This window comes from Crinia signifera, chromosome 3 (assembly GCF_055691185.1).
Source record: "Crinia signifera chromosome 3, ASM5569118v1, whole genome shotgun sequence".
Lineage (NCBI taxonomy): Eukaryota > Metazoa > Chordata > Amphibia > Anura > Myobatrachidae > Crinia > Crinia signifera.
In genome coordinates, this window is record NC_139219.1 from 305,924,320 (window position 1) to 305,950,155 (window position 25,836).

Here is a 25,836-nt window from a genome sequence, read left to right on the forward strand (position 1 = left end):
TACATATCATGTCCTCAGTAGTGCCAGTTACAGATGTCTCCAGTAGTGCCAGTTACAGATCATGTCCTCAGTAGCGCCAGTTTCAGATGTCCCCAGTAGTGGCAGTTACATATCATGTCCTCAGTAGTGCTGTTACAGATGTCCCCAGTAGTGCTTTTAGCAAGAAATTATTTTTTGTTCACTTTCTAGAATCTATGGATAACGGATATTTGGATACGGGATACTCAACCTGTATATAGATATTTGATCTGGATGTGGTTACCAATAGTAACCCCAGTCCACCACTGAAAAAAGACACCACGCTATAAAACAAACCTAAACGTAATAAATGGTGTACCATTTTTATTTCTATTTCACACAAAGTTTTATACAAAAAAAAAAAAAAAATCATTGCAATACCCTACCCCTCTCACTATCAAGGCTTTAAATAACATTTTTTTTGCGTTTAAGCTATTTTATTCATCTATAAAATTTGGAAATAATCCAGTAATATTCTTTAATACTGTCAATAGGATATTTATTCTTTTATATGATTTTTCTCCTTCCTTTTCCACATGTATTAATAGTGTTTATTAGTTATATTCAAAGCAGCAGTCACTTCGGTGTTTTTAGGTTTTTTAGAGACCAAAATAAAAAACAAAATAAAAAACAAAGAGAACAAAATATGTACAACTTGCAGCACTGTGAAATGCTCGTCGAGCAAAATGCTCTTAAAAGTAGCAAAATCACAGTATACTAGAAAAACATTTCTACAAAACAAACAAACAAAAAATGATATTCAGATATGGCTAATGCAAAAAAGCAAATATAGATGCAGTGTACAATGCACGCTTCATCTCTGCGCCCGATGTCAAGAACTACCATCTGATACACAGTTAGTCTTTAAACACGATAGTCAACCTACCCTAAGATGAAGTTAAAAAGATGTATTTTCAGGATAACCATTTGCTACTGTAATCGCTTTAAGTAACGTTCATTCTACACTGATTTTCAACACCAGGAAACAAAACAGTAATTCTTGGAATGTCCTTAAATTTTCCCAGTTTAGGAAGAACTTGACCAATGCTTCCATTCAATGCCTTTGGGTGGAGTTTCACTGCCTTAACCTGAAATCTGGTGGTTTCTACTTCCTGGAGTGCTCCATTCTCCTGATGTGAAGTCTTCTCTGGAACAGTGTTGCGTTGCTATGGAACAAAACTGTTTTGTGTGGTCAAAGGTTCTCAATGAAAACATCCCAATGCATGGATAAAGGCACTTCAGCCTGTGAAATAGCAGTGGTATAGAGCAATGCGCACTATTAAAGGAGTTAGGGCAGGAAGCATGTCGAAAAAGGTGCACTCTGGGTAAGCAACGGCCATATTTTACATTAAGACAGTAAAAACCACCCAAAATTACATTTCAATTTTATATATTTTTTAAGTAAAAGGTAAAAGTAAAATACAGTTTTATAAAAAATTAAATTGTACATTCCAAATGTGGTCTAAAAACTTGAAATATATGCAATTTATATTTTATGTAGAAATCTATTTTCTCACCACAGTACTGTACGTACCTGTATGTGACAAATTGGAATATTTTATGCATTGTCCCGAATTAGGTGGTTTCATTGTGCTTGGTCTTAAAATTACATTTTTAAATATTCACCTTTCATTACATCAAAAGGTGCAGAAATTAAGTCGATGTGCTTTTTCACTTGAATTGCTGATGGGTAAGAGACCAGGGCAGGAATTATTTTATAGATTTATTTTGTGGATTTTTTTTTTTATTGTTTAGTGGTGAAGACATGGAATTCCAAAGCTTCAATTTAAAAAAATAAAATAAAATTTGCAAATAAAAGAGAAAAAATTCATGTTCTTTTCAGTCACAGGTTGTCAAACAATTTTAACTGTATCCGCTAATCATTTACTGCCATCATATTTGACTACCATATAGAATAATAATAAAAAAAAGGCAAAAAAATGTTTTTTTGGTCGCATCAGCTAAGTTTGTAAGATAAAAGTTTATACAGTGTACATGGCCCATTTTAGTAGTGGTTAAAACAGTAAGTTGCCAAGTTGCTACAGTATCAGGAGACCTGTTAAAAGTATTAAGACTTTTTTTTGCCTGGTTTAAGAACATCACAAAAAAATTTGAATGCAGAATTTTGAAAATCCTGTAGTTAAATAAACTACTAAGTTCATCAGCTCAATGATAGATGTTAAGAATCCCGGTTAGGCCTGTGCCACCCTGTTGTACGTATACTGACATCGTCACCAAGTATACAACACAGTCATTCCATGATATATAGCATACGAGACACTGTGTTCACTGCTTCAGCTGGCTATATACATGTGACACTGGGAAATCCAGCCCTGAAGCATTTACAATTACTGCCTGTTAAGACCTCACAACACTTTGATAAATCAATCCCTCAGTAGTACACAAACCCATAGACATTCAATGATTCTTATTCTGGGAATAATATACTTATAAAGAACGGCTATACGGCAATGATGAAATATTAAAGTTGTAAATGTATTTTTCAACAGCAATAAAGCTTTAAAAAAAAAAAAAAAAAAGGATGTCTGTTACAATTCGGTTTATTTGCTACTGCAACGGAGTAGCAATCGGGTATTCCATAAAATTGTAATGGGACTTTATACTGTATATAGAGTATAATATAAGATCTGTGATTCTCTCTTTATACTGTGTAAGGTACTTATATTAATTCATGCTCGAACGGAGTACAATATCTCATACAAGCAGACATCTGTTAGCAGCATTGATCCACAAAAGTCAGCCAACCTTTACAATGAAACTGGCCATTAAAGAATAAGAATTTAGAATAATAATAATAAAAAAAAAAAAAATAGGATATAAATAAAACCTAAAAAAGCCAAAATTTCTAGAATGGCAGGTGAACACAGACGTCGAGTGTCTCCAGTGCACGTAGCTTTGAGTTCCTAATCGCTTATCCAAATAACTGGCCTCGGCAAAAAAAGAAGTCTTAATGCCTCCGACCTGAAATTGTAGATGTAGCAAATATAATAATAAAAATAACAGTGCCTAATATCGGACAAACTGACAAGTAAAACACAATAGCAGACACAACCAATCAACTCACACAATTTGAAAGTCTGTTTTAAGCACTTTGGTAAAAAGAAAAAAAAAAGAAAAAACATTTGTTCAATTTGCAAGTCAAAATCATAGTGGAAATTCGAGGTTGTGCTAAGATTAAATTACCCTTCAGGTGGCCTTGTAGCCTAAGAAAGACAAGCACCCCGGTACCCGAAGGGTTAAAGACAAGTATACAAGTCTAAGTTTCAGTGACAAGAAGGTAATGGCTATGTAAATACACATAAGTATTAACATCAATCTGTATTAAATTATGTAAACATATACATCTTCTGAGGTCAGTAAAAGGATCCTCTTCAGGAGCAGGACTTTACTGAAGCATAGCTCGAATCTGTTTCGAAGTAGATTCATCGTTCAGGTGCTTTGTAGTAAACCTGTGATTTTAAAATACAAGAAACCATCAGCAGTTTATTTTAGCACTGAACTATCTATTTTAGGAGTTGGTGGATTCTGCGCTTGGTTTTTAGCTGCTCTTATGGGTTAAACAGGTTTAATGGTGAAAAAAGAGCGCTTAAATGGATATATCAGTGGGGTCTGAGTATGATAAATTAAAAATGGGAGGGGAAGTGGAAAATATATGAATATAGTAGAGTGGTACCTGTAAGAAAAACTTGTACGTTAGTAAATAATGTTTACACCCTTTTGGGGAAAAGTTATGTTTTGAGGAAAGGTCCAGTGCTACTGTCCCTATCTTACCCTACGATCCAGTATTCGCAGAACGGCAGTTTCTGATGTTGTTTATGCCAAATTCAACCGCTGTGGCCGGGGAGATCGTCAACCTTGCTGGAGATGGAATACCTGCTTGGTGAGAGGACCGTGGTCGTTGCGGGATGATAAGGCGTCCTGTGCACGATGTTGTTTTGCCGTGGAAAAGCTTGCTGCCGTTCTGATCCGGTGTAAGTTGTGTTTGCCGCGTGGTGCGGGTACCGGAAGTTGCGGAAGTGACCGGAAGAATTCCGGAAATCAGCGCCAAGCGCTGTGGGGATCGTAGACGGGTTTGAAAGAGAGCTGAACTGGGTGTCCCTCCTTGGCTCCAACGCGTTTCATGCGTCCTGCGCACTTTATCAAGGATGCCAGTTTGTTAACCGGATTCAGTATTTATAGATATAACTTTATTGGTAAAAACGGAAGTGATGTCCGCAAAATGGCCGAAAAAGGTGGGAACCACATGTTTTTCAGCAAAAGAGTAAAATTCATTAATTTGAAGATAAAAAAATAGAAAAAAATTCTATTGATAAAAGGAAATAGGTACCACTCATATTTTAAAGAAATGCATTCAGCTCAATATCTATATTGAGACCTAAAGGTTCAAGTGTTTTCATATTAAATATCCACTTTGTTTCTGCTTTTTTGAGCTCCTTTACCAAATCACCACCTCTCCAGTTTTTGCTAACTTTTTGGATGGCTGTGCATTTGAGACCTGTTGGGTTCTTTCCATGTTTTTGAAGAAAATGATCAGATACACTGTGAGTCTTGAGTCCCTTGCAGATATTGTAGATATGTTCGGCAAAACGGATCTTTACTTTTCTTTTTGTCTGCCCAATATATTGTAATCCGCATTGACATTCGAGTAAATAAATTACACCCTCTGTATTACATGAGAGTTGGTCTTTGATTTTATATTCTTTACCTGTTTGGTTAGATTTAAAGGTTAGTGTTGGTTTTGTGGAACTTTTATTATTTTTACATGCTTTACAATTCTGGCAGCTAAAGAAGCCCTTACTGCCTGATGATAGATGGTCTTTTAAGTCTTTAGTATAGCTGGATACTAGATGCTGTTTCATATTTTTTGCCTTCCGATATATGATTTTTGGTTTTTCTGGAAGCATTGGTAGTAAGGTTTCATCTAGTTTTAATACATGCCAATGTTTTCGGACCATTTGTTCAATTATATTGGAATTGCTTGTATATTGTGTAAAAAATGCTAAACTGAAGTTTTCTTGATCTGTTCTTTTTTGTTTGTATGAGATTAATTCCTTTCTATCTTTTGTCTGAATTTTCTCTAGCTGTTGGTTTAGTTTTTCTTCTTTATATCCCTTTGCTAGGAAGTTATTTTTCATTTCTTTACTTTGTGTTAGAAAGGTAGAATCATCTGTGCAGTTTCTTTTTACTCTGCGAAATTGGCCCACCGGAATGTTTTCGATCCAATTTCTGTGATGATTACTTGTTGATGGTAGAATATTATTTCCATTCACCTCTTTTGTATGTGTTCTTGTTTTGATGTTCTGGTTTTCAACATATATTTCCAAGTCTAAGTATATGACTTGGGTTTTGCTTGAAATTGTAGTAAACTCAAGGTTCAGATTATTTGAATTGATGTATGCTTGAAAGCTGGTAAGTTGTTCTTCTGTTCCTTGCCACACAAAGAACACGTCGTCTATATAACGATACCAATGGACAAGGTGTGGGCTATGTTGATTTTCAGTCCAAATATAGTCATCCTCCCACTTGGCTACAAATAAGTTGGCGTAACTGGGTGCCAGTGGGGTCCCCATTGCCGTCCCTTTCTTTTGCAGGAAAAATTCACCATTATGCCAAAAATAATTGTGTGTTAAAATAAAATGGATGTTTTCCATGATAAAATTAATTTGGGAGTTTTTCAGGGTTTGGTCAGATGAAAGATAGTGCCTTGTGTGTTCACAACCTTGGTCATGTGGGATACATGTGTACAGGGACTTAACGTCCGCAGTGCACAAGATATACTCTTCCTTCCATTCTAGTTGTTCTAAGACCTGTAGTATACTTGATGTGTCTTTTAAATAGCTTCTCTGTTGTTTAACTAGTTCTTGTAAAAAGAAATCTGTATACTTTGACAAATTTGATGTGATCGATCCAATTCCGGAGATTATTGGTCTCCCCGGTGGATTTGTCAGATGTTTATGAATTTTTGGTAGGAAATAGAAGGTTGGTATCCTCGGATGTTCTTGATATATGAAGTTGTATTCTTTTTGTGTGATGATGTTTTTCTCCACGCCTTCTTCTAAGTGTTCAAATAGCTGTCTTGAGAATATTTCAGTGGGATCTTGTTTCAATATTTCATATGTTGTTTCATCTGATAAGAGATTGGTTGCTTCAGCTTTATACATTTCCATGCTCATGAGCACCACTCCTCCGCCCTTATCGGCTGGTTTTATTACGAGGTTTGGGTCATCTTTTAGATCTTTCAACGCCATCTTCTCTTTTGTAGATAAATTTCTTTTATATTTTTGTTTGTCTGGAATGGAATCCACTTCTTTTTCGAGTAATTTTTGAAATGTGTTGACATGTGGTCCTTTTACATGTCCTGGATTAAATATTGATGTCGGTTTGAATTTTGTATGCTTAAATTCGGTGTCTTCTATTATTGGTGTTTGTTCAATATTGGAGAAGTACTTTTTTATACAGAGTTTCCTTATGTAACGTTGGATATCCATGTATAATTCAAATTTGTTTATTTGATTTTCAGGCGCAAATTTTAGTCCTTTTTGAAGTACTTGACTTTCTGTTTCAGTTAATACCCTATTACTCAGGTTGAATATTGTAATTTTCTGTGACACTTGAGGGTTAATTATTTCGGTTACTTTACTCTTTTTCAATTTTCTTCCTCCTCTCTTTCCCCTTTTTCTATACTTTTCTTTTGTTTTTTGCAGTGTGGGGTTGACCTCTGGTCTGGAGGTTTGGTTAGTGTGTGGGCCTGCTCTAAAAAATCAAGGCTGATATCTGATTCTGAATCTTCATCTTCTGTGTTTTCACAGTAGTTTCTCTTAATGGCTTTCTTTTTCTCCATGTTATTACGGTCTTCTTGATTTTGTTTCTGTATAGTTTCTAAAAGTAACTTTCTGCTGGCTTGTTCTTCGTGTAGGGCGGCTCTTTGTCCTTGTTGATACGATATCTGGGCTTTTTTATTGTATGTGAAGTTTCTTGTGTTGTAGGGCTGGTATATTCTTCGATTGTTATTTTGTGGAGTATTTGCAATAAGGGGTGTATTGTTTTGTATGCTGTTCCGTGTGTTATTGTATTCTTTCACGGCAGCAAGCTTTTCCACGGCAAAACAACATCGTGCACAGGACGCCTTATCATCCCGCAACGACCACGGTCCTCTCACCAAGCAGGTATTCCATCTCCAGCAAGGTTGACGATCTCCCCGGCCACAGCGGTTGAATTTGGCATAAACAACATCAGAAACTGCCGTTCTGCGAATACTGGATCGTAGGGTAAGATAGGGACAGTAGCACTGGACCTTTCCTCAAAACATAACTTTTCCCCAAAAGGGTGTAAACATTATTTACTAACGTACAAGTTTTTCTTACAGGTACCACTCTACTATATTCATATATTTTCCACTTCCCCTCCCATTTTTAATTTATCATACTCAGACCCCACTGATATATCCATTTAAGCGCTCTTTTTTCACCATTAAAACTGAACTATCTAGCCATAAGTCCTATAACAATGTCTTATGGTGCATACACACGTAGCAATACGATCGCTGGCAATATATTGCTCAGCAATCCTATTGCTCAGCGTCCCGTTTACATCAGCGACCAGAGATGGTCGCAGATGAAAATGACACACTGCTGGGAGAAGAGGCAGTGGAAGACGCTGGACGGAGGAGCATGCTCCACCGACCATTAGGGGCTGAAAACGGGAGCGCGCACCCAGCGATTTATCGCCGGTGCACACTCCAATCGCTGGCAATATGGTCGATCAGCGACCATATTGCCAGCGATATATATGCTGAAATCGCCACCGTGTGTACACAGCTTTACAAGACAAGGTTTGCAAGACGTCCTCTCTCCTTTTGTATACAAAGTACATCATGGTGGCGTTAATAATGGCAGCCATAGATTCATTAAAACCAAAGCATTTAATATCCCCTTATATTTATTGGTCCAAAGTTACTGATTGTCCATTGCTGGTTCCTGAGGATTCCACTCTATTAAGCAACAGCACAGACGCATTACCAAGAACTCAAAAGCCAATGAGATAAGAAGCAGAGCGCTGAATGATAAATACATTTGAATGTTTTTTTTTTTATATAGTTATCGAGTATTTCTGTTCTGAATAAATAACTTAATATGACAGTTTTATTGAGAAAAATCAGCAAGTTGTGACGTGCCCTAAACAGCAGTACTGTAGCAAACTGATAGATTCCCCGGATCAAACAGCAACCTAATTCCCTTTACTTTAAGTACATATGCAAAATAATATTCTTTATAGAACACTCCAATAGGACTCAAGGCACTTTGGCGGTGATTCGCCTTGGCTCCGTAAACAGCCTACATTCGCTGCTTACGAAGTCACACCCCCTTCCCCGAGCGAACAGATGCATTTGCATGCAAATCTATCTGTACTTTAACAAATCCATTCGCATGCGAGTGTATCGGAGAAAAAAATTCGATGTCAACGACCATTAAATGATTGTTCATTCAATTCGCAAATAGAAGTCAGTTTATTTACAAGCGCCTAGACAAAGACTGGGTGGGTGGCTGACGACCTGCGATCAGTCGCCCCGGGCAGGCTTCGGCTTGCTTGCGCCCCAAGGGGAACGCCCAGCGTTCCCATGCCCCGGGCTGATGGCCAGCCCTGCCTGCACCCCCTCTCCCTTACCTATGCAAATGCCTCAAGCAAGGGTGATACTCGCAAAAGGCATTCGCAATGCGGGTCTGCACATGTGTATTTTCGCTGATACGCATGCACAGATCCCCCAGACCGAATTCGGCAAATGCGAAGCAACCTGAATAACCCCCTTTATCTGGTTAGCTTACTCTGGGGCAGATGTATTCAGCCTGGAAAAGTGATAAAGCCTACGAGCTGTATTTTTTTAAAATGCCAGTTATGGGGCCTACACTAACTAGATCGCTTAGAGCACATGTCTTCAACCTGTGGCCCTCCAGATGGTGTAGAACTACATGTCCCAGCATGCCCTGACAGTTTTGTCATGCTCTCATAGAAAAAAATGTGGCAATGCCTGTTGGAACATGTAGTTTCACAACATCTGGAGGGCCACAGGTTGAAGACCCATGGCTTAGAAGATGCCCGTACATCACCCCATGTGTAGGAGCGAAAGCGAAGTGCGGCTCTATTGCCGGGCAATTAATATTTAGAAAATTAAGTTAATTGCCAGTCAGGGCCAGTGTTCTCACCGGAGGACACTGTCCCTGACAGATCCTCAGCACACATCGCTGTGTGATCCACATTGCTTAGATCGCTCAGCAACATCTCCCTGTGTGTAGACCCATTTAGGAGTTGATTGGCTGGTGCGTGATCACATTCCACTTGATCATTTTACCAGGCTTAATATATCTGCCCCAATGTCTCCTGTTTCTACAGCATACTGAAGGTGTTTTTTTTTTTCTTTGCACTTGAGAAATGTTAATCACTTTGCTGAAAAGAAAAATATAGATGTACATACAAAGTGACAGTTGGTGATCTACACTGATAAGATTGCAATAATATCCTGCACTTGGGTTCCGGATGACACTGTACATCAAGCCTATAGGGTTAACATGCATTAAGCAGACAGGTACAAGAGATCAACATGTAAAAGGTCGACTGTGTTTAAGATAGACCAGTTCAAATGGTCGAAATTACCAGGGTTGAGAATTTTTTTGAAAACTTTTTAAAAACTTTTTGAATCATTTACTATCCATCATTGTGCTGAGCGCAGCGGTAGTTGAGCAAGGCACATTGCCCGAAGTCTGGGTACACGTTTTAACTAATTTGGCTTACATGTGGCTAAAGATACAAAATGATACAAAAAAAATGGTGTCATTTGTTGACCGTTTCCACATTGACCTTTTGCTTGTGTCAATTGTTTGGGTACCTGTCTAACTTTTGTGGGGTCTACCTTTTCATGACGCAATGACCCACGCCCACTATACTGTACCTGAGTGCATTTAGAAGGCCATCCACTGAGTCAGGGGGCTGCTCCCTCAGGACCTTTATACACCCTTTCATCTGCAAAGAAAACAGGCAACGTAAAAAGGATGAGGTTTACAACTTCCATTGCAATTAACGGTGTCGGTTTTCAGTAAATACATTTAGCGATTGAATCAATCATTTATAGACCTTACAAAAACATGAGCAAGGGAGTCATTCTTAACACAGCATTATAGTTTTGCCTATTGATGAGGCCTTAACAGAACTGAAACGGTAGCTTGTATATATATCGGCCCATTCCAGCGATATAGTATTTCCGGGAATACAAAGAAGCTAAACATAACCATAATTAGAACTAATGAGAGTGTTTAGAAATCATTTTGAAAGGTCTTTTTCATTAGAGTCCTTTACTAGTGTTTCCTTATGGCGCAGTGTTTACGAGCCCTAAAGAGGTTTCTGAATTTCTGCAAAAACGTAAACCTAAAGTGTGTTCAGGTCTTCATGTAAGTCATAAACATAAAAGGGTCTCCAATAAATCTACTATCACACAAAGTAAACCCTACAGTTCATCTACTGATCAAAATGATCCACCGTAAAACTTTCCAAAATGTATGCGAACCAATAGAATTCCGTAACTGTAGTTACCCTGAGCGGCGGTGACTTCACTCAAACGTTTCCATAATTGATTAGACCACCGCATTGGCATGGAACATTTAATTTCTCCTTATGGAATCGATACAACTCAAGGTTTGGGATGTAGTCATAATGTCAACACAACAACGTTGATAAGAAAAGTACAGATATACTCAGGACAGCAAGAGGCGACATGTCAACATTACGGTTAAGGAGGAGGTTGGGCAATAGCTAGAGGGAGGGTTAGGGTACAAATACATAGCAGACCGCTGCAGCATCGGAGTTCTGACTTGGAATTGATGACCACGGACCATGACTTTGCTGGAGCTGCTGCAGCCACTAAGGGTGCCGGACAGTTTCCCGACAGTCATTACCCCAACGTCGGGATCCCAACAGTCAAAACCCTGACACTCGGGGTCCTGACGGGCACCTGCTATTCTCCCTCATGGGGGCCCACGACCCCCATAGAGGGAGAATAGAATAGGTGGCGAGCAGAGCTAGCCCACAAGGGGCTTTGTTGCGCTCTCCATGCTGAGTCCGGCCAGTCGGGATCCCTACATCGGGCTAATGACTGCCTGGTCCCGACTGTCGGGACCATATACCACACCCGCCACAAAGAGCAGTTAAGGAAATTATGAATGTTGGCACGGTCGACTTCAATATTATGAAAGTCATCAAATTGTAGCTAATCATTCAGTTCACAAATGATACCCTGATCATCTTCTGTAGTACAGGTTGAGTATCCCTTATCCGAAGTGCTAGGGACCACGAGTATTTTGGATAGGGGATCTTTTTCGGATTTTGGAATATTATTTTCCATACATACCTGGTCCCCTGGTGGTCCCCCAATGTCCTTCAGGATCCTCTTCAGCGGCATCACCGGTCCCAGGGGGTGCATTGCGCGAGTGCGCTATGTGCCCCTGGGACCAGAGATGTCGCCGAAGAGAATCCCGGAGGCCGCCATGGACATAGGGAGACTAGGTAAGTATGAAAAGAAAAGGGGTGGAAAAAACCCCCGAAATATTCTGAAAAACCACGGTTTTCAGAATATTTTGGTTTTTGGAATACACGGATAAGGGAGACCAGACCTGTATTTACTGTTACAATCCAAAACCATATCAATAACATAACATCAATATAGCATTCATAAACGTTAAATGTGCAGCAATGTTCCTTCTAGAGAGTAGTGGCTTCCTCCTTGCTATACTCCCATACAGACTATACTTGTCCAGAATTTCCCTGATGGTACAGTAGGTCCATGAGCACAAACATCAGCCAGGCAAGATTACCCTGCAGATCCTCTGACATTACCAAAGGCTTCTGTGATCTCTAGGAATAGTAAAGGCCTTGCTCTCGGGATCATTTCTGTTGTGCAATGACTTCAGGGAAAAGTATTTTCTCTGCCTGTACATTCTCTGCCTGACAATGGATTGGAGAACTCCAAAGTCTTTAGAATTTGTGATGCAGCCTTCCCAGAACTTTTTCTGCAGTCCCCAAAAATGTCCCTTGACTGATGTATAAAAATAACATAAACCCCTTGTGAATGCTTCTGTCTCACACTAGGTGTTTCAGCGCGCCCTACGGGCACTCTTCACACCGTCGTAAGGGGCTACGCCCCATTAAAATGATAAATATATTTTAATGTGAATTATGTTTGTTATTTGTGGATGAATGTGTTTAATTTTGGGTGGGGCGGATGGTGTTGGCGGGAAGGGGTGTGTTGGGTTAGGGAATTTGGTGGTGTGTCTGCGTGTTGACCTGAGAAGTGTGTCAGTGAGTAATGAGTACACCTGTGTGTCTATGCGGTGACCTGGGAAGTGTCAGTGAGTAATGAGTACACCTGTGTGTCTGCGCGGTGACGTGGGAAGTGTGTCAGGGAGTAATGAATACACCTGTGTGTCTGCGCGGTGACGTGGGTAGTGTGTCAGGGAGTAATGAATACACCTGTGTGTCTATGCGGTGACGTGGGAAGTGTGTCAGTGAGTAATGAGTACACCTGTGTGTCTGTGCGGTGACTTGGGAAGTGTGTCAGTGAGTAATGAGTACACCTGTGTGTCTGCGTGTTGACCTGGGAAGTGTGTCAGGGAGTAATGAATACACCTGTGTGTCTGCGCGGTGACGTGGGAAGTGTGTCAGGGAGTAATGAGTACACCTGTGTGTCTGCGCAGTGTTGAGGGAAGTATGTCAGTGAGTAATGAATACACCTGTGTGTCTGCGCGGTGACCTGGGAAGTGTGTCAGTGAGTAATGTGGACACCTGTGTGTCTGCGTGGTGACCTGGGAAGTATGTTAGTGAGTAATGAGTACACCTGTGTGTCTGCGCGGTGACCTGGGAAGTGTCAGTGAGTAATGAGTACACCTGTGTGTCTGCGTGGTGACCTGGGAAGTGTCAGTGAGTAATGAGTACACCTGTGTGTCTGTGTGGTGACCTGGGAAGTGTCAGTGAGTAATGAGTACACCTGTGTGTCTGCGTGGTGATGTGGGAAGTGTGTCAGTGAGTAATGAGTACACCTGTGTGTCTGCGTGGTGATCTGGGAAGTGTGTCAGTGAGTAATGAGTACACCTGTGTGTCTGCGCTGTGACCTGGGAAGTGTGTCAGTGAGTAATGAGTACACCTGTGTGTTTGCCTGGTGACCTGGGAATTGTGTCAGTGAGTAATGAGTACACCTGTGTGTTTGCCTGGTGACCTGGGAAGTGTGTCAGTGAGTAATGAGTACACCTGTGTGTGTCTGCCCGGTGACCTTGCTGCTGTGTGCAGGCGGGGATGTGTGTGTTTGCCAGGGGTGGGTGTGCAGGACGGTGGGGTGTGCAGGCCGGGGGGGGAGCGGGTTGCTGCTGCTGTGTGCCGGCCTGGGGGGACGGGGGTGGCGGTGTGTGTGTGCCAGGGGTGGGTGTGCAGGATGGTGGAGTGTGCAGGGGGGGGGGGGGGGGGCGGGTTGCTGCTGCCTTGTGCACCCCCCCCCTAAGTTATTATAGACAACCTCCTCCTCTCCCCCTCCTTCCCCAGACTTGCTGGCATCCCCCTCCCACATGTGACATACCTGTGGCGCCTGACACTCACAGGGCAGTCCTGCATCACCCAGCCAGCAGCAGATTGGAAATGCCTGAGAGGAGCTACAGCCAGGCCAGAGCTTTACTATAAAGGAGGAGGCAGCTCTGCCGAGTCACAGCTGCATCATGCTTCTCTCCTCTCAGGCTGTGACCATGTGACTCTGTCTGCGACTCGAGGTCAGCCTGAGAGGAGGCAGAGCTGCTCCCCCTGGCTGCCAGAGGCTGCTATGTGAGCACCACAGATCGGCAGCTGAGCAGACTTAATTTATTCACTGCACTCCCTTCTGACCCCATCGACGCTGGCTGAGCTACATGTGTCTGTGAGTATTATAGGTGTGTGGTATTGCGGGGGGTGTAGTGCAGGCAGGCAGGGGCCAATATGTGTGTATTATCTCTTATATATTAGGCTACATGTGTGTGTGTGTGTGTGTATATAATGTGTGGTGTGTGTGTATAAGGCTGGGTGGGGGGTGGAGTTTCATGTGTGACCCTGTCCAGCGTTATACACACACTCTCAGGATGATTGACACATGTAGCCAAATATATAAGAGATAAAAGAAACAGCACAATGAACCTGAAATACTACGGCTACATTGCTTGTTGTTATTCTCTGTGGCTGCCACTAGATGGCGCCCGACATAGAAAATCAATTGTTACTAAGTTCCATGGGAACCCATTTTCTCTGGCAGCCTCCTGCAGAAGAGCGAGTGGTTAGGCCTACCTAAACAGGACTTAACGGACGGATATGAATACCTCTCTTTTTCTGCCGGCGGAAATATCGGCCCTGCCTATTCAATGCTGCCATTACCGACAGCATTGAAGGCAGTTTCCAACAAAACAGATCCAACTTCAAAAAACAGTCGGATCTGTTTTGCCGGAAATGGCCGCGGATTGCAGAATTCACAGGCGTTTTTCGACAATTCCGGATTGAATACCCCCCTTAGACTGGTTTAGCTGCCATATTGGTCTATTTGGGAGCCAACCAGGGAGATCATAAACCCTTTGAGTGCCAATGTTGATGTGAGATGGTCGCACAAACAGAGTTGCTCAGGTGGGTGCCTGTTAATTAGCAGCTCCCGAAAGAATTGGATTCCCCCCCCCCCCCCATAGCTCCCAAATTCCCTAATTAAATGACAACTATTGTTTTTCTCTCTTGATTTGAATGAATGATATGCCAGGTTATTCATGCACAGGACTATGGATATAGCTATATAGATTATAGCTAGCTTGTATAGTCATCATTGAGGACCAGATGCACTAAGCTCCACAAGTGATAAAATGGAGAGTGATAAGCACCCAACCAATCAGCTCCTGCCTGACATTTTTTTAAAACACAGCCTGTGACATGGCAGGTAGGAGCAGATTGGCTGGCTGTTAATCACTCTCCATTTTATCACTTTGGAAGCTTAGAGAATCTGTCCCCGAGTGAGAAAACGAAGCCCTAGAAAGTTGTGTTAGATCGAGGGAAGCAGATGGGCCACAGTCTATATATCACAAACCAGATAGTGTAACTGGCTCAGTATTACAGAGCATGGGACCTTACTAAAACAAGAGCCTGACTAGCTGCAGTAAAATGACTAGTGTGCGACAATCTACTAACTGCACTGGCAGACTCTAGAGTGATCAGGAGCCAATCTGGCCAATCACATCAGAGGCTTGACTGGTGCACAGGCTGTGGCATTTGTCAAAAACGATTATACAAATAATAATAATACATCTCAAACAGCAACAGAGTATGACAACAGTTTCCCTTTAAATCATGATGAGGACGACGACACAAATCTACTTTTTGGTCGGGAACGATGGATGCGTATGATGGCGGTGATTAATTCATTCAGTCATTCGGGTGTATGGAAATAGTCCACCGTGAATTAGTGTAGGGTAGAACGCTTACATCAATCTTCGATGTCTTGCAGAACGCTCCTACTGGGTGAACGTGGTCATAAAGAATTATAACGCCGACCATTACTCTCATACAGAACATGAGGGTGTCTTCACTGGTGAAGCGGCTCGTGTATTCCCTGGTAAAGGAAGGACAGGGTGTAAAATAACATCATACACTTTTAAAACCAACATGTATAACCAAAGCCGCAAATATAAACCTTTTTATTTGTTCTACTCCTATTTCTGAACTTCGAGCCTAAACATTGTGAGCAAGAGACACCACAGACCCATATGGCCTAGTTGTACCTTGTATCCAGCAATGAGGCAATGTGTGGATTTACAGTGCCACAATAGCTGGAAAGTCACAAGTTCAAGGACCCCAGTAAATTACGATAGAGCGATCCCTCGAGATAGAGAGCGATCCCTCGAGATGATAGAGCAAGCCCTCGAGATGAGAGCAACCCGCAACCCCTCGAGATGATAGAGCAACCCCTCGAGATGATAGAGCAGGCATTCCCAACTACAGTCCTCAAGGCACACCAACAGTGCAGGTTTTAGTGATATCGAGGCTTCAGCACAGATGGTTTAATCAGAATTCCTCGGCTACTAATTAAGTCACCTGTGCTCAAGCCTGGATATCGCTAAAACCTACACTGTTAGCGTGCCTTGAGGACCGTGGTTGGGAATGAATGGGATACAGCAATCCCGCGAGATAGAGCTCCCACACACTGGCCGATTATCATTCCAACCAACCAACTAGTTGGCAGGTTTGAACGATATGGTCCTGATGTATAGCCAACATAACCTGTATGAAAAGTCAAACGCCAGAGAACCAGTAACCAGTGACCAATGCCTTTGCGACAAAAACAATAATCCTAAATGCAAAGGCCGCTGTAAGCATATTTTGCATGTGGCTACAATGAATGAATGACATGCTAAATTCTAGAAAAAGTAGGACAGGTCACGTATCGCTACATGTGAAGGTGAGTCATGCCAGGCGACACGGGCCTTAGAGCGCAAAAATAATGTTTTCCTTTCTTCAAAAAGGCTGGACGTTCCCCTGCTTCCTCAACCTGCCTGCCTCCTCCCCTCACTGAACCCCTCAATGGGTGTGAAACTCGCCGTAGGCGTTCCAACAGGGGGTTTGCACATGCGCATATATTCACACATGTGCAGACGCCCCCCCACCATCGGCCAGGGGGACCGAATTAGTCCTGCTACGAGCGGGTCTGAATCACCTCTTTAATTCACTACAACCAGGTGATGCTGCTGGTCCTGAAAGATCTTAAAACTTTAGAAGTCAACAGATGTGTCCCCCATACACTATTGCTGCAGCCAGGCAAAACATTCCTTCTTTGTGTGCAAGGCACAGTGGAACTTGGCATGACGAAAAGCCATGTTAGCAGTCACACACAGATGAAGCCGTTTTGTTGCACGTCATTGCGACTAAAATACGCATTTGCACAAATGCCAGTCATGCCAGACATCTTGCGTTATATGGAATATTGGTGCTAGCTGTAGGACGACACATATGTACATGCTACTTTCAAAAAGATGAGTCATTTTAGTGGCTTTACAGCATCCATTCCAAATACCAAAAAAACAGCTTACGCATCCTCCTCTAGGCGGTCAATTAAAGGAGATGGTCATCAATGCAGAATTCTAGAAATAGCTAGAAGCCAGGTCTAGAAGCGAGCCAGACCAGGACCCGGATTCAGACTTGTTTGCTGACCTGCAAAGTCGTAGATAGCCGCTGCCCAGACAGAAACAAAGCCTGCCCCATGTAAATTTGCGATTGAGTTGCTAATAGCGATCCAGGTTGATGGAGGCCGGCGCTGACCCTCCATAAAAACAGGCACTGACAGGAAACAGCCAGTTACCATCCCCCAAACACCGGCTTGATGACCGTCAACCTCTGGTCGTTTTGCATTTACGATCCATATAAATTTCCTGTCGTTATTCGTGCTCACGCATGCGCGATGCATGTGTAAGCAGCCATTCGATAATCGCTCGATTTGCGAATTCTCTAATTAGCAATCAGCAATGAATGAGGCCCCATATACGGAGTCACGGACACTATTTCAGAGACGGATGCTAACAAATAGATTTAACATGCTTGTGCGCCCCCCTACCCACATTTTACATACACTCTAGGTAAATAACTTACGGTGTTTCAAGCATTACTTTACAGACGCTGGCCATCGTACTTAAACAATCTGTTGTGTTTTCTATGGGTAACGTTTTATTCTATAGGGAAAAAAGGGGAAAGAAAAACAAAAAAAACTTAAAACAAATGAATCTCACAATTTATTCAGCAAATATGTAGGTTTAGGTTTCAAGAGACTCACGTCAGACACGAAGCTGGTGGTAGCGTTGCTTAGCGTCTTCAGCATCGGTGTGGCTTCAGCATAGAATAAGGACATGCGGTTTGCCATCTCGTTGTTGACTTCATTTTCAATGTCTAGCTGTAATTAGAAAGCAGGAATACAGCTAAGTCATGCTGGGTACACACCAGGACGACCCTGCTCGTGAGCGGGTTGCCACAGGAACGTACAACCCGCTCACGAGCTGACGGAGCCACCGACCGGTACAGAAAAAGCCCCTGATGTGATTGCGATCCGATCGCAATCACCCGCACCCACTGCAATGGTAGTTTCTGAGATCCTACCTGCAGCAGGTAGGATCTCAGAAAAGACCTAACGCGGGGCCGCGCATCGGATCGCATCAAAAGGGCAGCGAAATGGCCCAAAACACGGCCGATTTACATACAATCGGTCGAGATCGTATCTAAATTGGCTCATTTTGGGCCATATCGTCCTGGTGTGTACCCCACATAAGACACAGACGACAATCAGGACTCAAGTTCAAGAAAGGTTATGTATATTCAAGTGGAGTCGGATCCATTCCGACAGGCATTTGTCGGAACAGATCCAACAATACCTATTCAATGCGGCCAAATCCACCTGTTGGATTTAGCTGATGCTGCTGCTCACCCGGCCGGCACCAGGACCGGGTGAGCGACAGGAAGACGGCAGCAGGACGGAGCCCGGTGGGTTGCTGCTGCTCACCCGGCTTCATCCTCCCTGACTTTTTTTTTTAAATCGGATTGAGATTGTCGGAAACGGGACAAAACCTGTTGAATTTGGCCCCGTTTCTGTCAAAAGCAGGCTGATTGGCGGCTTTTCTGCCAATCCACATGGTTTCCGACAGGAAGGAGCAATCTGACCTGTCGGAAAAAAAAATCAAAAGAATTGTATAATGTATTGAACTAACAAAAGCTGGAAACTTCAGTTTTTCAACAAATGGCAGTTTCGGACTAATTGAATAGACCCCAATGCATAAGTCGTTCCGTCTACACGGTTAGCTCTTATTTCCAGCAGAGGGCAGTGTTGAACACATATAATTGATCAACCAGTACAGCCCTTTAACTCAGCCTTAATCATAAGTGATCAGAAGTGAATATTGCACTTAATACTCACATGCATGTTGTTTATTCTATTCCGACTTATCGTCCGCCTGTAGTAACTGAAATCGTTCTGGATTGCTGGATTTCTCATCTAAACCAAATTGTACACATGTCCATTTTATTACTGCTTTCATCCGATAAGCACAGACATGCAAACAGAGCACATACGGACAGTTACCTTAAGTTCATCAAAGCGAAGTGTAAAGTGCAGAATTTCGGCAAACTCCTTAGCTAGGGCCTGCTCTCGCTCCAGGTGTTGTGTTGGTGTGTAAGGTGGACAGGTGAGAGACTCCAGTAAGCTCTGCAAGGCCTTTTCTGCACGAATAAGAAAACAATCATTGTACCGATACCAAAGCCTATGGGATACATAAAGATGCAACAAATATGCCAGTGTCTGCACCTTTTGTGTGTGTTAATACGGTTTGGACAATCTCCCCATCTCCAGCAGGCCTGCATTATGCTCTGTATGGAGAGTGTGGCTGAACAACCCCAGCCAAAGAGGGACAGGGATGACCGTGAGCTCCTTTCTTAGTTTTAGACAAGGGGTAGGGTTCAATGAGTGTTATTTATTTTCCTGTGGGTAGCAATGTGATTGGTTGGTACTCGTGTCGTTTCACGGCGGCAGGCTACGCTACGTTTTCAGCGTAGGCTAAGCTACGTTGTCAGCGTAGCCCAACGGTTGCCTAGCGTAGTGTCCCCGTCAGGCAGCTAGTCACTGTACTGTCCCCGGCATCCCTGGCAAGCCTAGTGAGCGCCTCTCACACCCTGCCGGTAGCGCTGGTGGATGCCGGCAGAGAGGCGCTCCATCTGTCTGAGATGCAGGAGCGTCTCAGGCGCTTATGCGTCTTAGTAACGATTACGGCAGGGTACGGCAACCCTGCAGACAGGGTTAGGGGTTCGGTAGCGGGGGGGGTGCGGTGCGAAAGTGCGTCTCATGCACAATAAAGGACGCATTTGCCAGTTCTCCATGTTACATTCTGGCAAATGCCTCCATTTCAAACCCCCACTTGTTCATACCCCCACTATCCACGTCGGCGTGGAGTTGATTTTATAAAGTGTGGTGAACGCAGCGAGTCACCGAGCCCGAAGCGTGGCAAGCGCAGCGAGCCCCGCGAACAGGCAGGAACACGACGCCGATACTGACAGGGGCGCCTGACTGACTACGCTAACTACTTAAGCGGCCGCGGGAACACGCTGTATTGACTACGCTAACTACTTAAGCGAGCCACGGGAACACTATGCTGATTCTGACAGGGACGCTATGCTAAGTCCGTAACTGCCGCCGTGAAACTACACAAGTACCGATTGTTTTTTTCCCATGTGGGGCAATATAGATTCAAATTTTTTTCTGTGGGGTGTAATGTAGGTTTTTTCCCCCCTATGTGGGGCAATGTATATGTGATTTTTTTTCCTGTGGGGTGGAATGCATGTGTTTTTTCCTGTGGGGAGCAATGTGTGTTTTTTTTTTTACTGTGGGGAGCAATGGTAAGCCTTGCCAATTTTAAAATCTTGTTCATTATGCAGCAAGTTGAAAAAGGTTAAAAATCACTGAAGTGTGGGATGATAATAGCAATCATGTTAAGTTACATCTGATATATTGGATGAAAAGAATCAGTAAATTTCAAGAAAACAAGCAAAATATATGAAAAATACTAACACAGAGGGAGAAGGCTATACATGTAAATATAACGGGCATGCAGAGTCATCGGACCATTACCAATACCTGCATGAAATATTAATATGTAGCGAGGCAAACATACTTGACCAGGAATAAGAATCTTACAGCAATATAAACGCTTAGTGAAGATGCAAGACAAATAAAAATTCATCATATAAAAGGCATGGATAAGGATCGGTAATTCACACAGATCACTTTTTGAAGATGTGGCTTGCTATAAAACATCAAATATTGATTTTCGTCTTTTTAATGGGCTATTTAGGCATCTCATTATTTTTAAACTTCTTTCATCAGACATTGAGAAACATAAAATGCAGGGAAGCACCTGTCAGCAAACCCACATTCTTCAACGCTTCTCTTTAACCACTTCAATGCTAAGGACTACTCTCACTCATACATTCATGTAATCTGTCTGTCTCCCCTTCCTACTAGATTGTAAGCTCCTCAGAGCAGGGCCCTCTTCCCTCCAGTTGTCAAAGCCCTCTTCTCTCCACATGTCACTCACAGCTCTCCCATACTCAAACACTCAGCGATCATCTTCGTCCACATACTCATCTCCATCTTTGGCCACCAGCCTCTAGTAGTACAGAAACCAGAGTATCCCTGGCAGAGTATACACGCTGATGGGGATTGGCGGTTTTATGCACAATTCAGGACAACTTACCCAGCCTTAGAGAAAACTCATAAAATCGTTTCAGACGGACGACCAGAGGGCAGACCGCATTCCAGGCTTTTTCCTGAAGATGGATATCATTTGGATTTTGTATGGCCTAAAGAATGAACAAAATGGATGAGTCCACATGTGAAAAATATCACTTCACAATGCAACGTAAAACCTAAGAAAATTAAAGCCACATATATAGGACTCTTTAGTCAGACAAGCCTCGAGATATAAAATGGAGCTCTGTGGTTACCCCAAGTCCAAGAGGCTGGCCATGCCTCCAACTGGAAGTTGAGGAGCCCTGGGGCAGATTTATTAAGCCCAGCAAAGCGATACATTGGCAGGTGATAAAGTACCAGCCAATGAGCTCCTAACTGTCAAGTTACCATCTGAATTTGAAAAATAACAATTAGTAGCTGATTGGGTGGTACTTTATCAGTTCACTGGACTTAATGAATCTGCCCCACAGTGCGATATAAGTTTACATCAGTGGTTCTCAAAGCTTAGACCTCAGGACTCCACACAGTTTAGGTTTTCCAGGTCAACTGTGGATTTTTAAAACGTGACCATTGGCGATACACAGTGCTCCGGCCAAGTGACCTGGAAAACCTAGGGTCCTTGAGGACAGCATTTGGGAACCACTGGTCTTTAGAAGCCTCTCCATAGAGTCAGAAAGAGGCATTCGATAGACGAATGTGCAGTAAGCCAGATGCAACGCAAGAAGCCAATTTTCCATACATGGTGGCCAAATAGGTCTAAAAAGTAGACAAATAAAAGGCGAAGGTCTGCAATTAGCCCAGTCAGAGAACAATGCTCAAAAAGTATCACGCAAAACCCAAATTGATTTTTAGTATGAAATCTATTTATCTTTGGATAGTTGGGCAAGATGACGTTTGCTATGTCATACATCTCTTATCTCTTGTCCGGCTCCCTTGTAAGCTTGCAGGTCTGAAAGAATACTCTCAGAATCCTGAAGCACGGCGTTGACCTGGTTCCATACTTCCCTCTCACAATCGGTTGGCTGAGCATCTACAAATAGAAAAACAAAAAGAGCATAATATAATGTAAAAAAAAAAACAAACATAGCAATCTACAGTAAAAACAACGAATAAAAACAAAATAAAAAAAAAGACTGCCTCTGAAAATCAAGTCATCTAAACGCTCTTAAGGATATATTAATTCAAAAATCTGAATGGTTACATATGAATAATAATAAAAAAAATTCTAATCACATTCACCGATCTGTCTCAAAAATTCTTATTACACTGTATGACACTCAGATTCCAAATTTGACCTCTTCGCTAAATTGGATAGATCAGGGTTGCTCACCGAAACAGATGGAGAGCCCAGATTACTGGTGGGATTCATTCGATTGCTGCATTAATATAGGAATTAGTTGTAATCTGATGTCCATAATTATAGACTTGCGTGAAAACCATCCAAGTGGCAGCTTTTTATTGGAGGTTTCTCCTTTGCATGTGGTCAGGGTTTTGATGGAAACCACGGATACCCCAGGAAGAGGATTAAATAGCTTAGAACATGGCAATAGTGTTCACTCAGCTAGTGACAGGTGAGAAAGCGAAGGAATGCTATGCCTATTCTGTGCCATGTGCTCTAGGCATAACTGCGCACATTAGCACTATTACCCTGGGCATTCTTCGCTCATTTTCCTGAGCCCTATAATGGCGTGTAAGGGGAAAGATAGCAAAGATACAGATTGCCAAGTGCCTTCGCCCAACCATTTGAGGCACTTCAGGGCCCCAATGCTGGATTGAATCAACTTGAAGTTCTACCAAAAAAACAAACTTGCATCTAATTAGGGAATAATAAAAATGTCAGACCAAGGGATCAATTCAATTAGGTGTGAGAGGTTTCATGAAACTTGCATACATCTGCAGGAATGCCCACTCGGGAGAATCCTCCAATCCAATTAAAAATGCTTATTTGTGGTACTTGCCGCTGGGGTTTCCAAACAGTCCGCTATATGTGATGTGAGAGAAATGCATGAAAAATCCGCAAAAAAAACTAGTTTGTTTGCATCACACAGAAAGCAGTTAGTTATAGGGAAAGTACAGGAGGCGTTTAAAATGTGTTAAATGGCTGATTTGTGCATTTCAATAAAAAAAAAAAAGTGAAGTGATAAAAAAAGCTTTTTATGTTTAATTTCATTCAACAAAAAAGAAAAATGCAACAACAAAAAAAAAAGGATGCTTTTGGGGTACTCTGCGCTGACTAAAGGGTCAATCCTATTATATGTAAAGGGTTATAGGTGCTGTTGCTTCAGTGTAAATCCTGTCAGTGGCACCCAATTTTGCGCACTTCGCAAGCTGGTTTCAGTCCAAATTCACACAAATTTGTCCTATTTTGTGCTAACTCCAGATGCCATTAAGGGGGGTATTCAATGTTAGGGTCACAGCCGTCGAGCTTGCTCGACGGCCGTGACCCAGTCCCGTTCTCGGTCAGCTCGACCAAGAACATGCAGGCGGGATTCAATGTCCCGCCTGCATGGGGAGCAAAAAGGGGGCGTGGCCGCGAGTTGCGGCCGGGAAGAGGCGAGCTGCAGCCGGCAGCTCTTGGCAGAACGAGCCCGACAGCTTGTGATGTCGGGCTCGTTCTGCCGAGAAGACAGCATTGAATAGGGCCCGGCGGGCATCTCCCCGGAGATTGAATATCCCCCTAAGTGTGGGTATTCACACCAACGATCAATCACCACTAATAGAATCGACCCCTAAAAAATATAGAAACCAATTACTTTAAATAAATAAATACTCTAATAGAATTGGGGTGCATAAAGCAACAAAGTAGTTAATTTTGGGGTAATTTGAGGCACTTTTTAAACCCTCAAAAAAGATAAGGTGTTATCGCACTAATTAAATTAACTGCAATCTAATTGAATTGCAAAATTAATTGGCAACGTGAATCTGCAGAGATCATTCGCATCCTGTGACCCGCACACCTTAGTTGCCAATTTTGGAAAAGAATTGCCTTAATGGCGGGTGAAAAACATAACTAGCGCCAGAAGAAAAAAAAATCCACTGCAGCCACTCATTTGGGAATCTCCACTGTGCAGAAACACAATATTCAGGAGCAGAAAAGACTCTTGCCAATAAAGTAGCAGCTAAATACATTAGTCTGTTTTATCTATCGCCTGCAGAGGAATGACTGAACAAGAAATCATTGGAACGGAGTTCACTGAAATACTTTAAAAATGTGTATGCTGTTCTTCATGCCAATCTGATCTAGTCGGAACAGGAAAAAAAAATACCATGCGTGTTAAAAAAAGAACACAAGGGCTTGGAAGTGCTTTCTAGGACAGGCTCGGCCAGAACCCACAAGTGAAACACTGTATTTTTATTTTCTAAGAAACTTGGCTTTCCGATCTGGGAACAATTCAGGCATTCTGAGGGGGCGGCCTCTCCGGTAACATTGTCAAACTTTTGCCAGTGCATCGCTGCCAAGCTGATTCCGAAAAAAAGTACACACTGTTTGATTTTAGATACACTAATCAAGAAATTACATATTTTTACTTTTTCATTTTTAGGAAATACAGTAGGAAAGTTCTGTTCACCGAATAGTAAGCATCTAAAAAGGTGCTGAGGTCATCCATTCGCTACGCCAATTATTTTTCTTGACAAGCTAACAGGAGACCTCTTTTGGGATATAAAACAGCAAAAAGCCTGAAATATAACTAAAGCGGTTTGTATTATAATTTTTTTTTTTTTGCATAACTGGTTAGTGAATGGCAGCGCCAAAAAAAAAAAAAAACCTCTTCAGCTAGATCATTGGTTCCCAACCTGGGGGTATGCTGCAGACCGGTTGGGGGTACTTGAAAATAATATTGGTAATGGCGGAAGAAGTCTCCCATTGCCGTGGAGACGAACCATGTTGTGTCACTTCTGGTTGCGTCTGCAGCAGCATCAGTGTCTCCTCATGCTTTTGCCCATCCAGCTATCCGTGCTGCCCTCATCAGTGTTAATCTGCCCGGTGCGGACACGGGTGAAGGAAGCAGTGGCATTATATATGATAGGGACACGCCTAGGGATACACTTATTGCTTTATTTCCTCTCCACTTGTAAGTACTGTGGATATTTCAAATTGAGAGGAGGGGGTACTCCTAGATGAAAACCTATTTGGTGTTTTGGTTTGCAGATCTATTTTAGGTCTGTAGGTGAGCCTGCACGAGGTTGGGTCTGAGCAGAAGAGAATGGGTAAAAAGTACAGACTGTATTCCCTGCCAGAGACTCAGCTGATGCACACAAATCAGCTCAGCAGCTTCAGATCAAGGCAAGTACAAACCCTTACCCTACTCTTAATTAGCTCCTTTGAAAACAGTGCTTGTTTTCGGATAGGACAGGGAGCCTTGGCACTGAAGCATGTCTTCTGGGTGCTAAAAATGCACCTTGGGTACATGGGGACCTGAGATTGTAAACATAAAGGACTGCCCTGCTGGCACCTAACCTACAGCAGATAAAAAAATCCCCACCAACAC

At 42.5% G+C, this 25,836-nt stretch overlaps 1 protein-coding gene across 4 annotated transcripts in view; it reads right to left on the minus strand.

The window, feature by feature from the left end:
• Positions 1–327: 327 nt before the first annotated feature.
• The window catches only part of CYRIA (CYFIP related Rac1 interactor A), an 87,318-nt gene continuing 61,809 nt past the window's right edge, over positions 328–25,836 (minus strand). For all 4 annotated transcript variants that reach the window (XM_083178572.1, XM_083178570.1, XM_083178573.1 and 1 more), the window contains exons 4-12: positions 22,255–22,376; positions 21,351–21,456; positions 19,187–19,323; positions 19,022–19,099; positions 17,891–18,007; positions 17,710–17,789; positions 15,553–15,679; positions 9,983–10,053; positions 328–3,488 (exon numbers count right to left, since the gene is read on the minus strand). In XM_083178572.1, the coding sequence (XP_083034698.1) occupies positions 3,425–3,488; positions 9,983–10,053; positions 15,553–15,679; positions 17,710–17,789; positions 17,891–18,007; positions 19,022–19,099; positions 19,187–19,323; positions 21,351–21,456; positions 22,255–22,376 (902 nt within the window). In that variant the 3' untranslated portion in view covers positions 328–3,424. The remainder of the gene's footprint in view (positions 3,489–9,982; positions 10,054–15,552; positions 15,680–17,709; positions 17,790–17,890; positions 18,008–19,021; positions 19,100–19,186; positions 19,324–21,350; positions 21,457–22,254; positions 22,377–25,836) is intronic.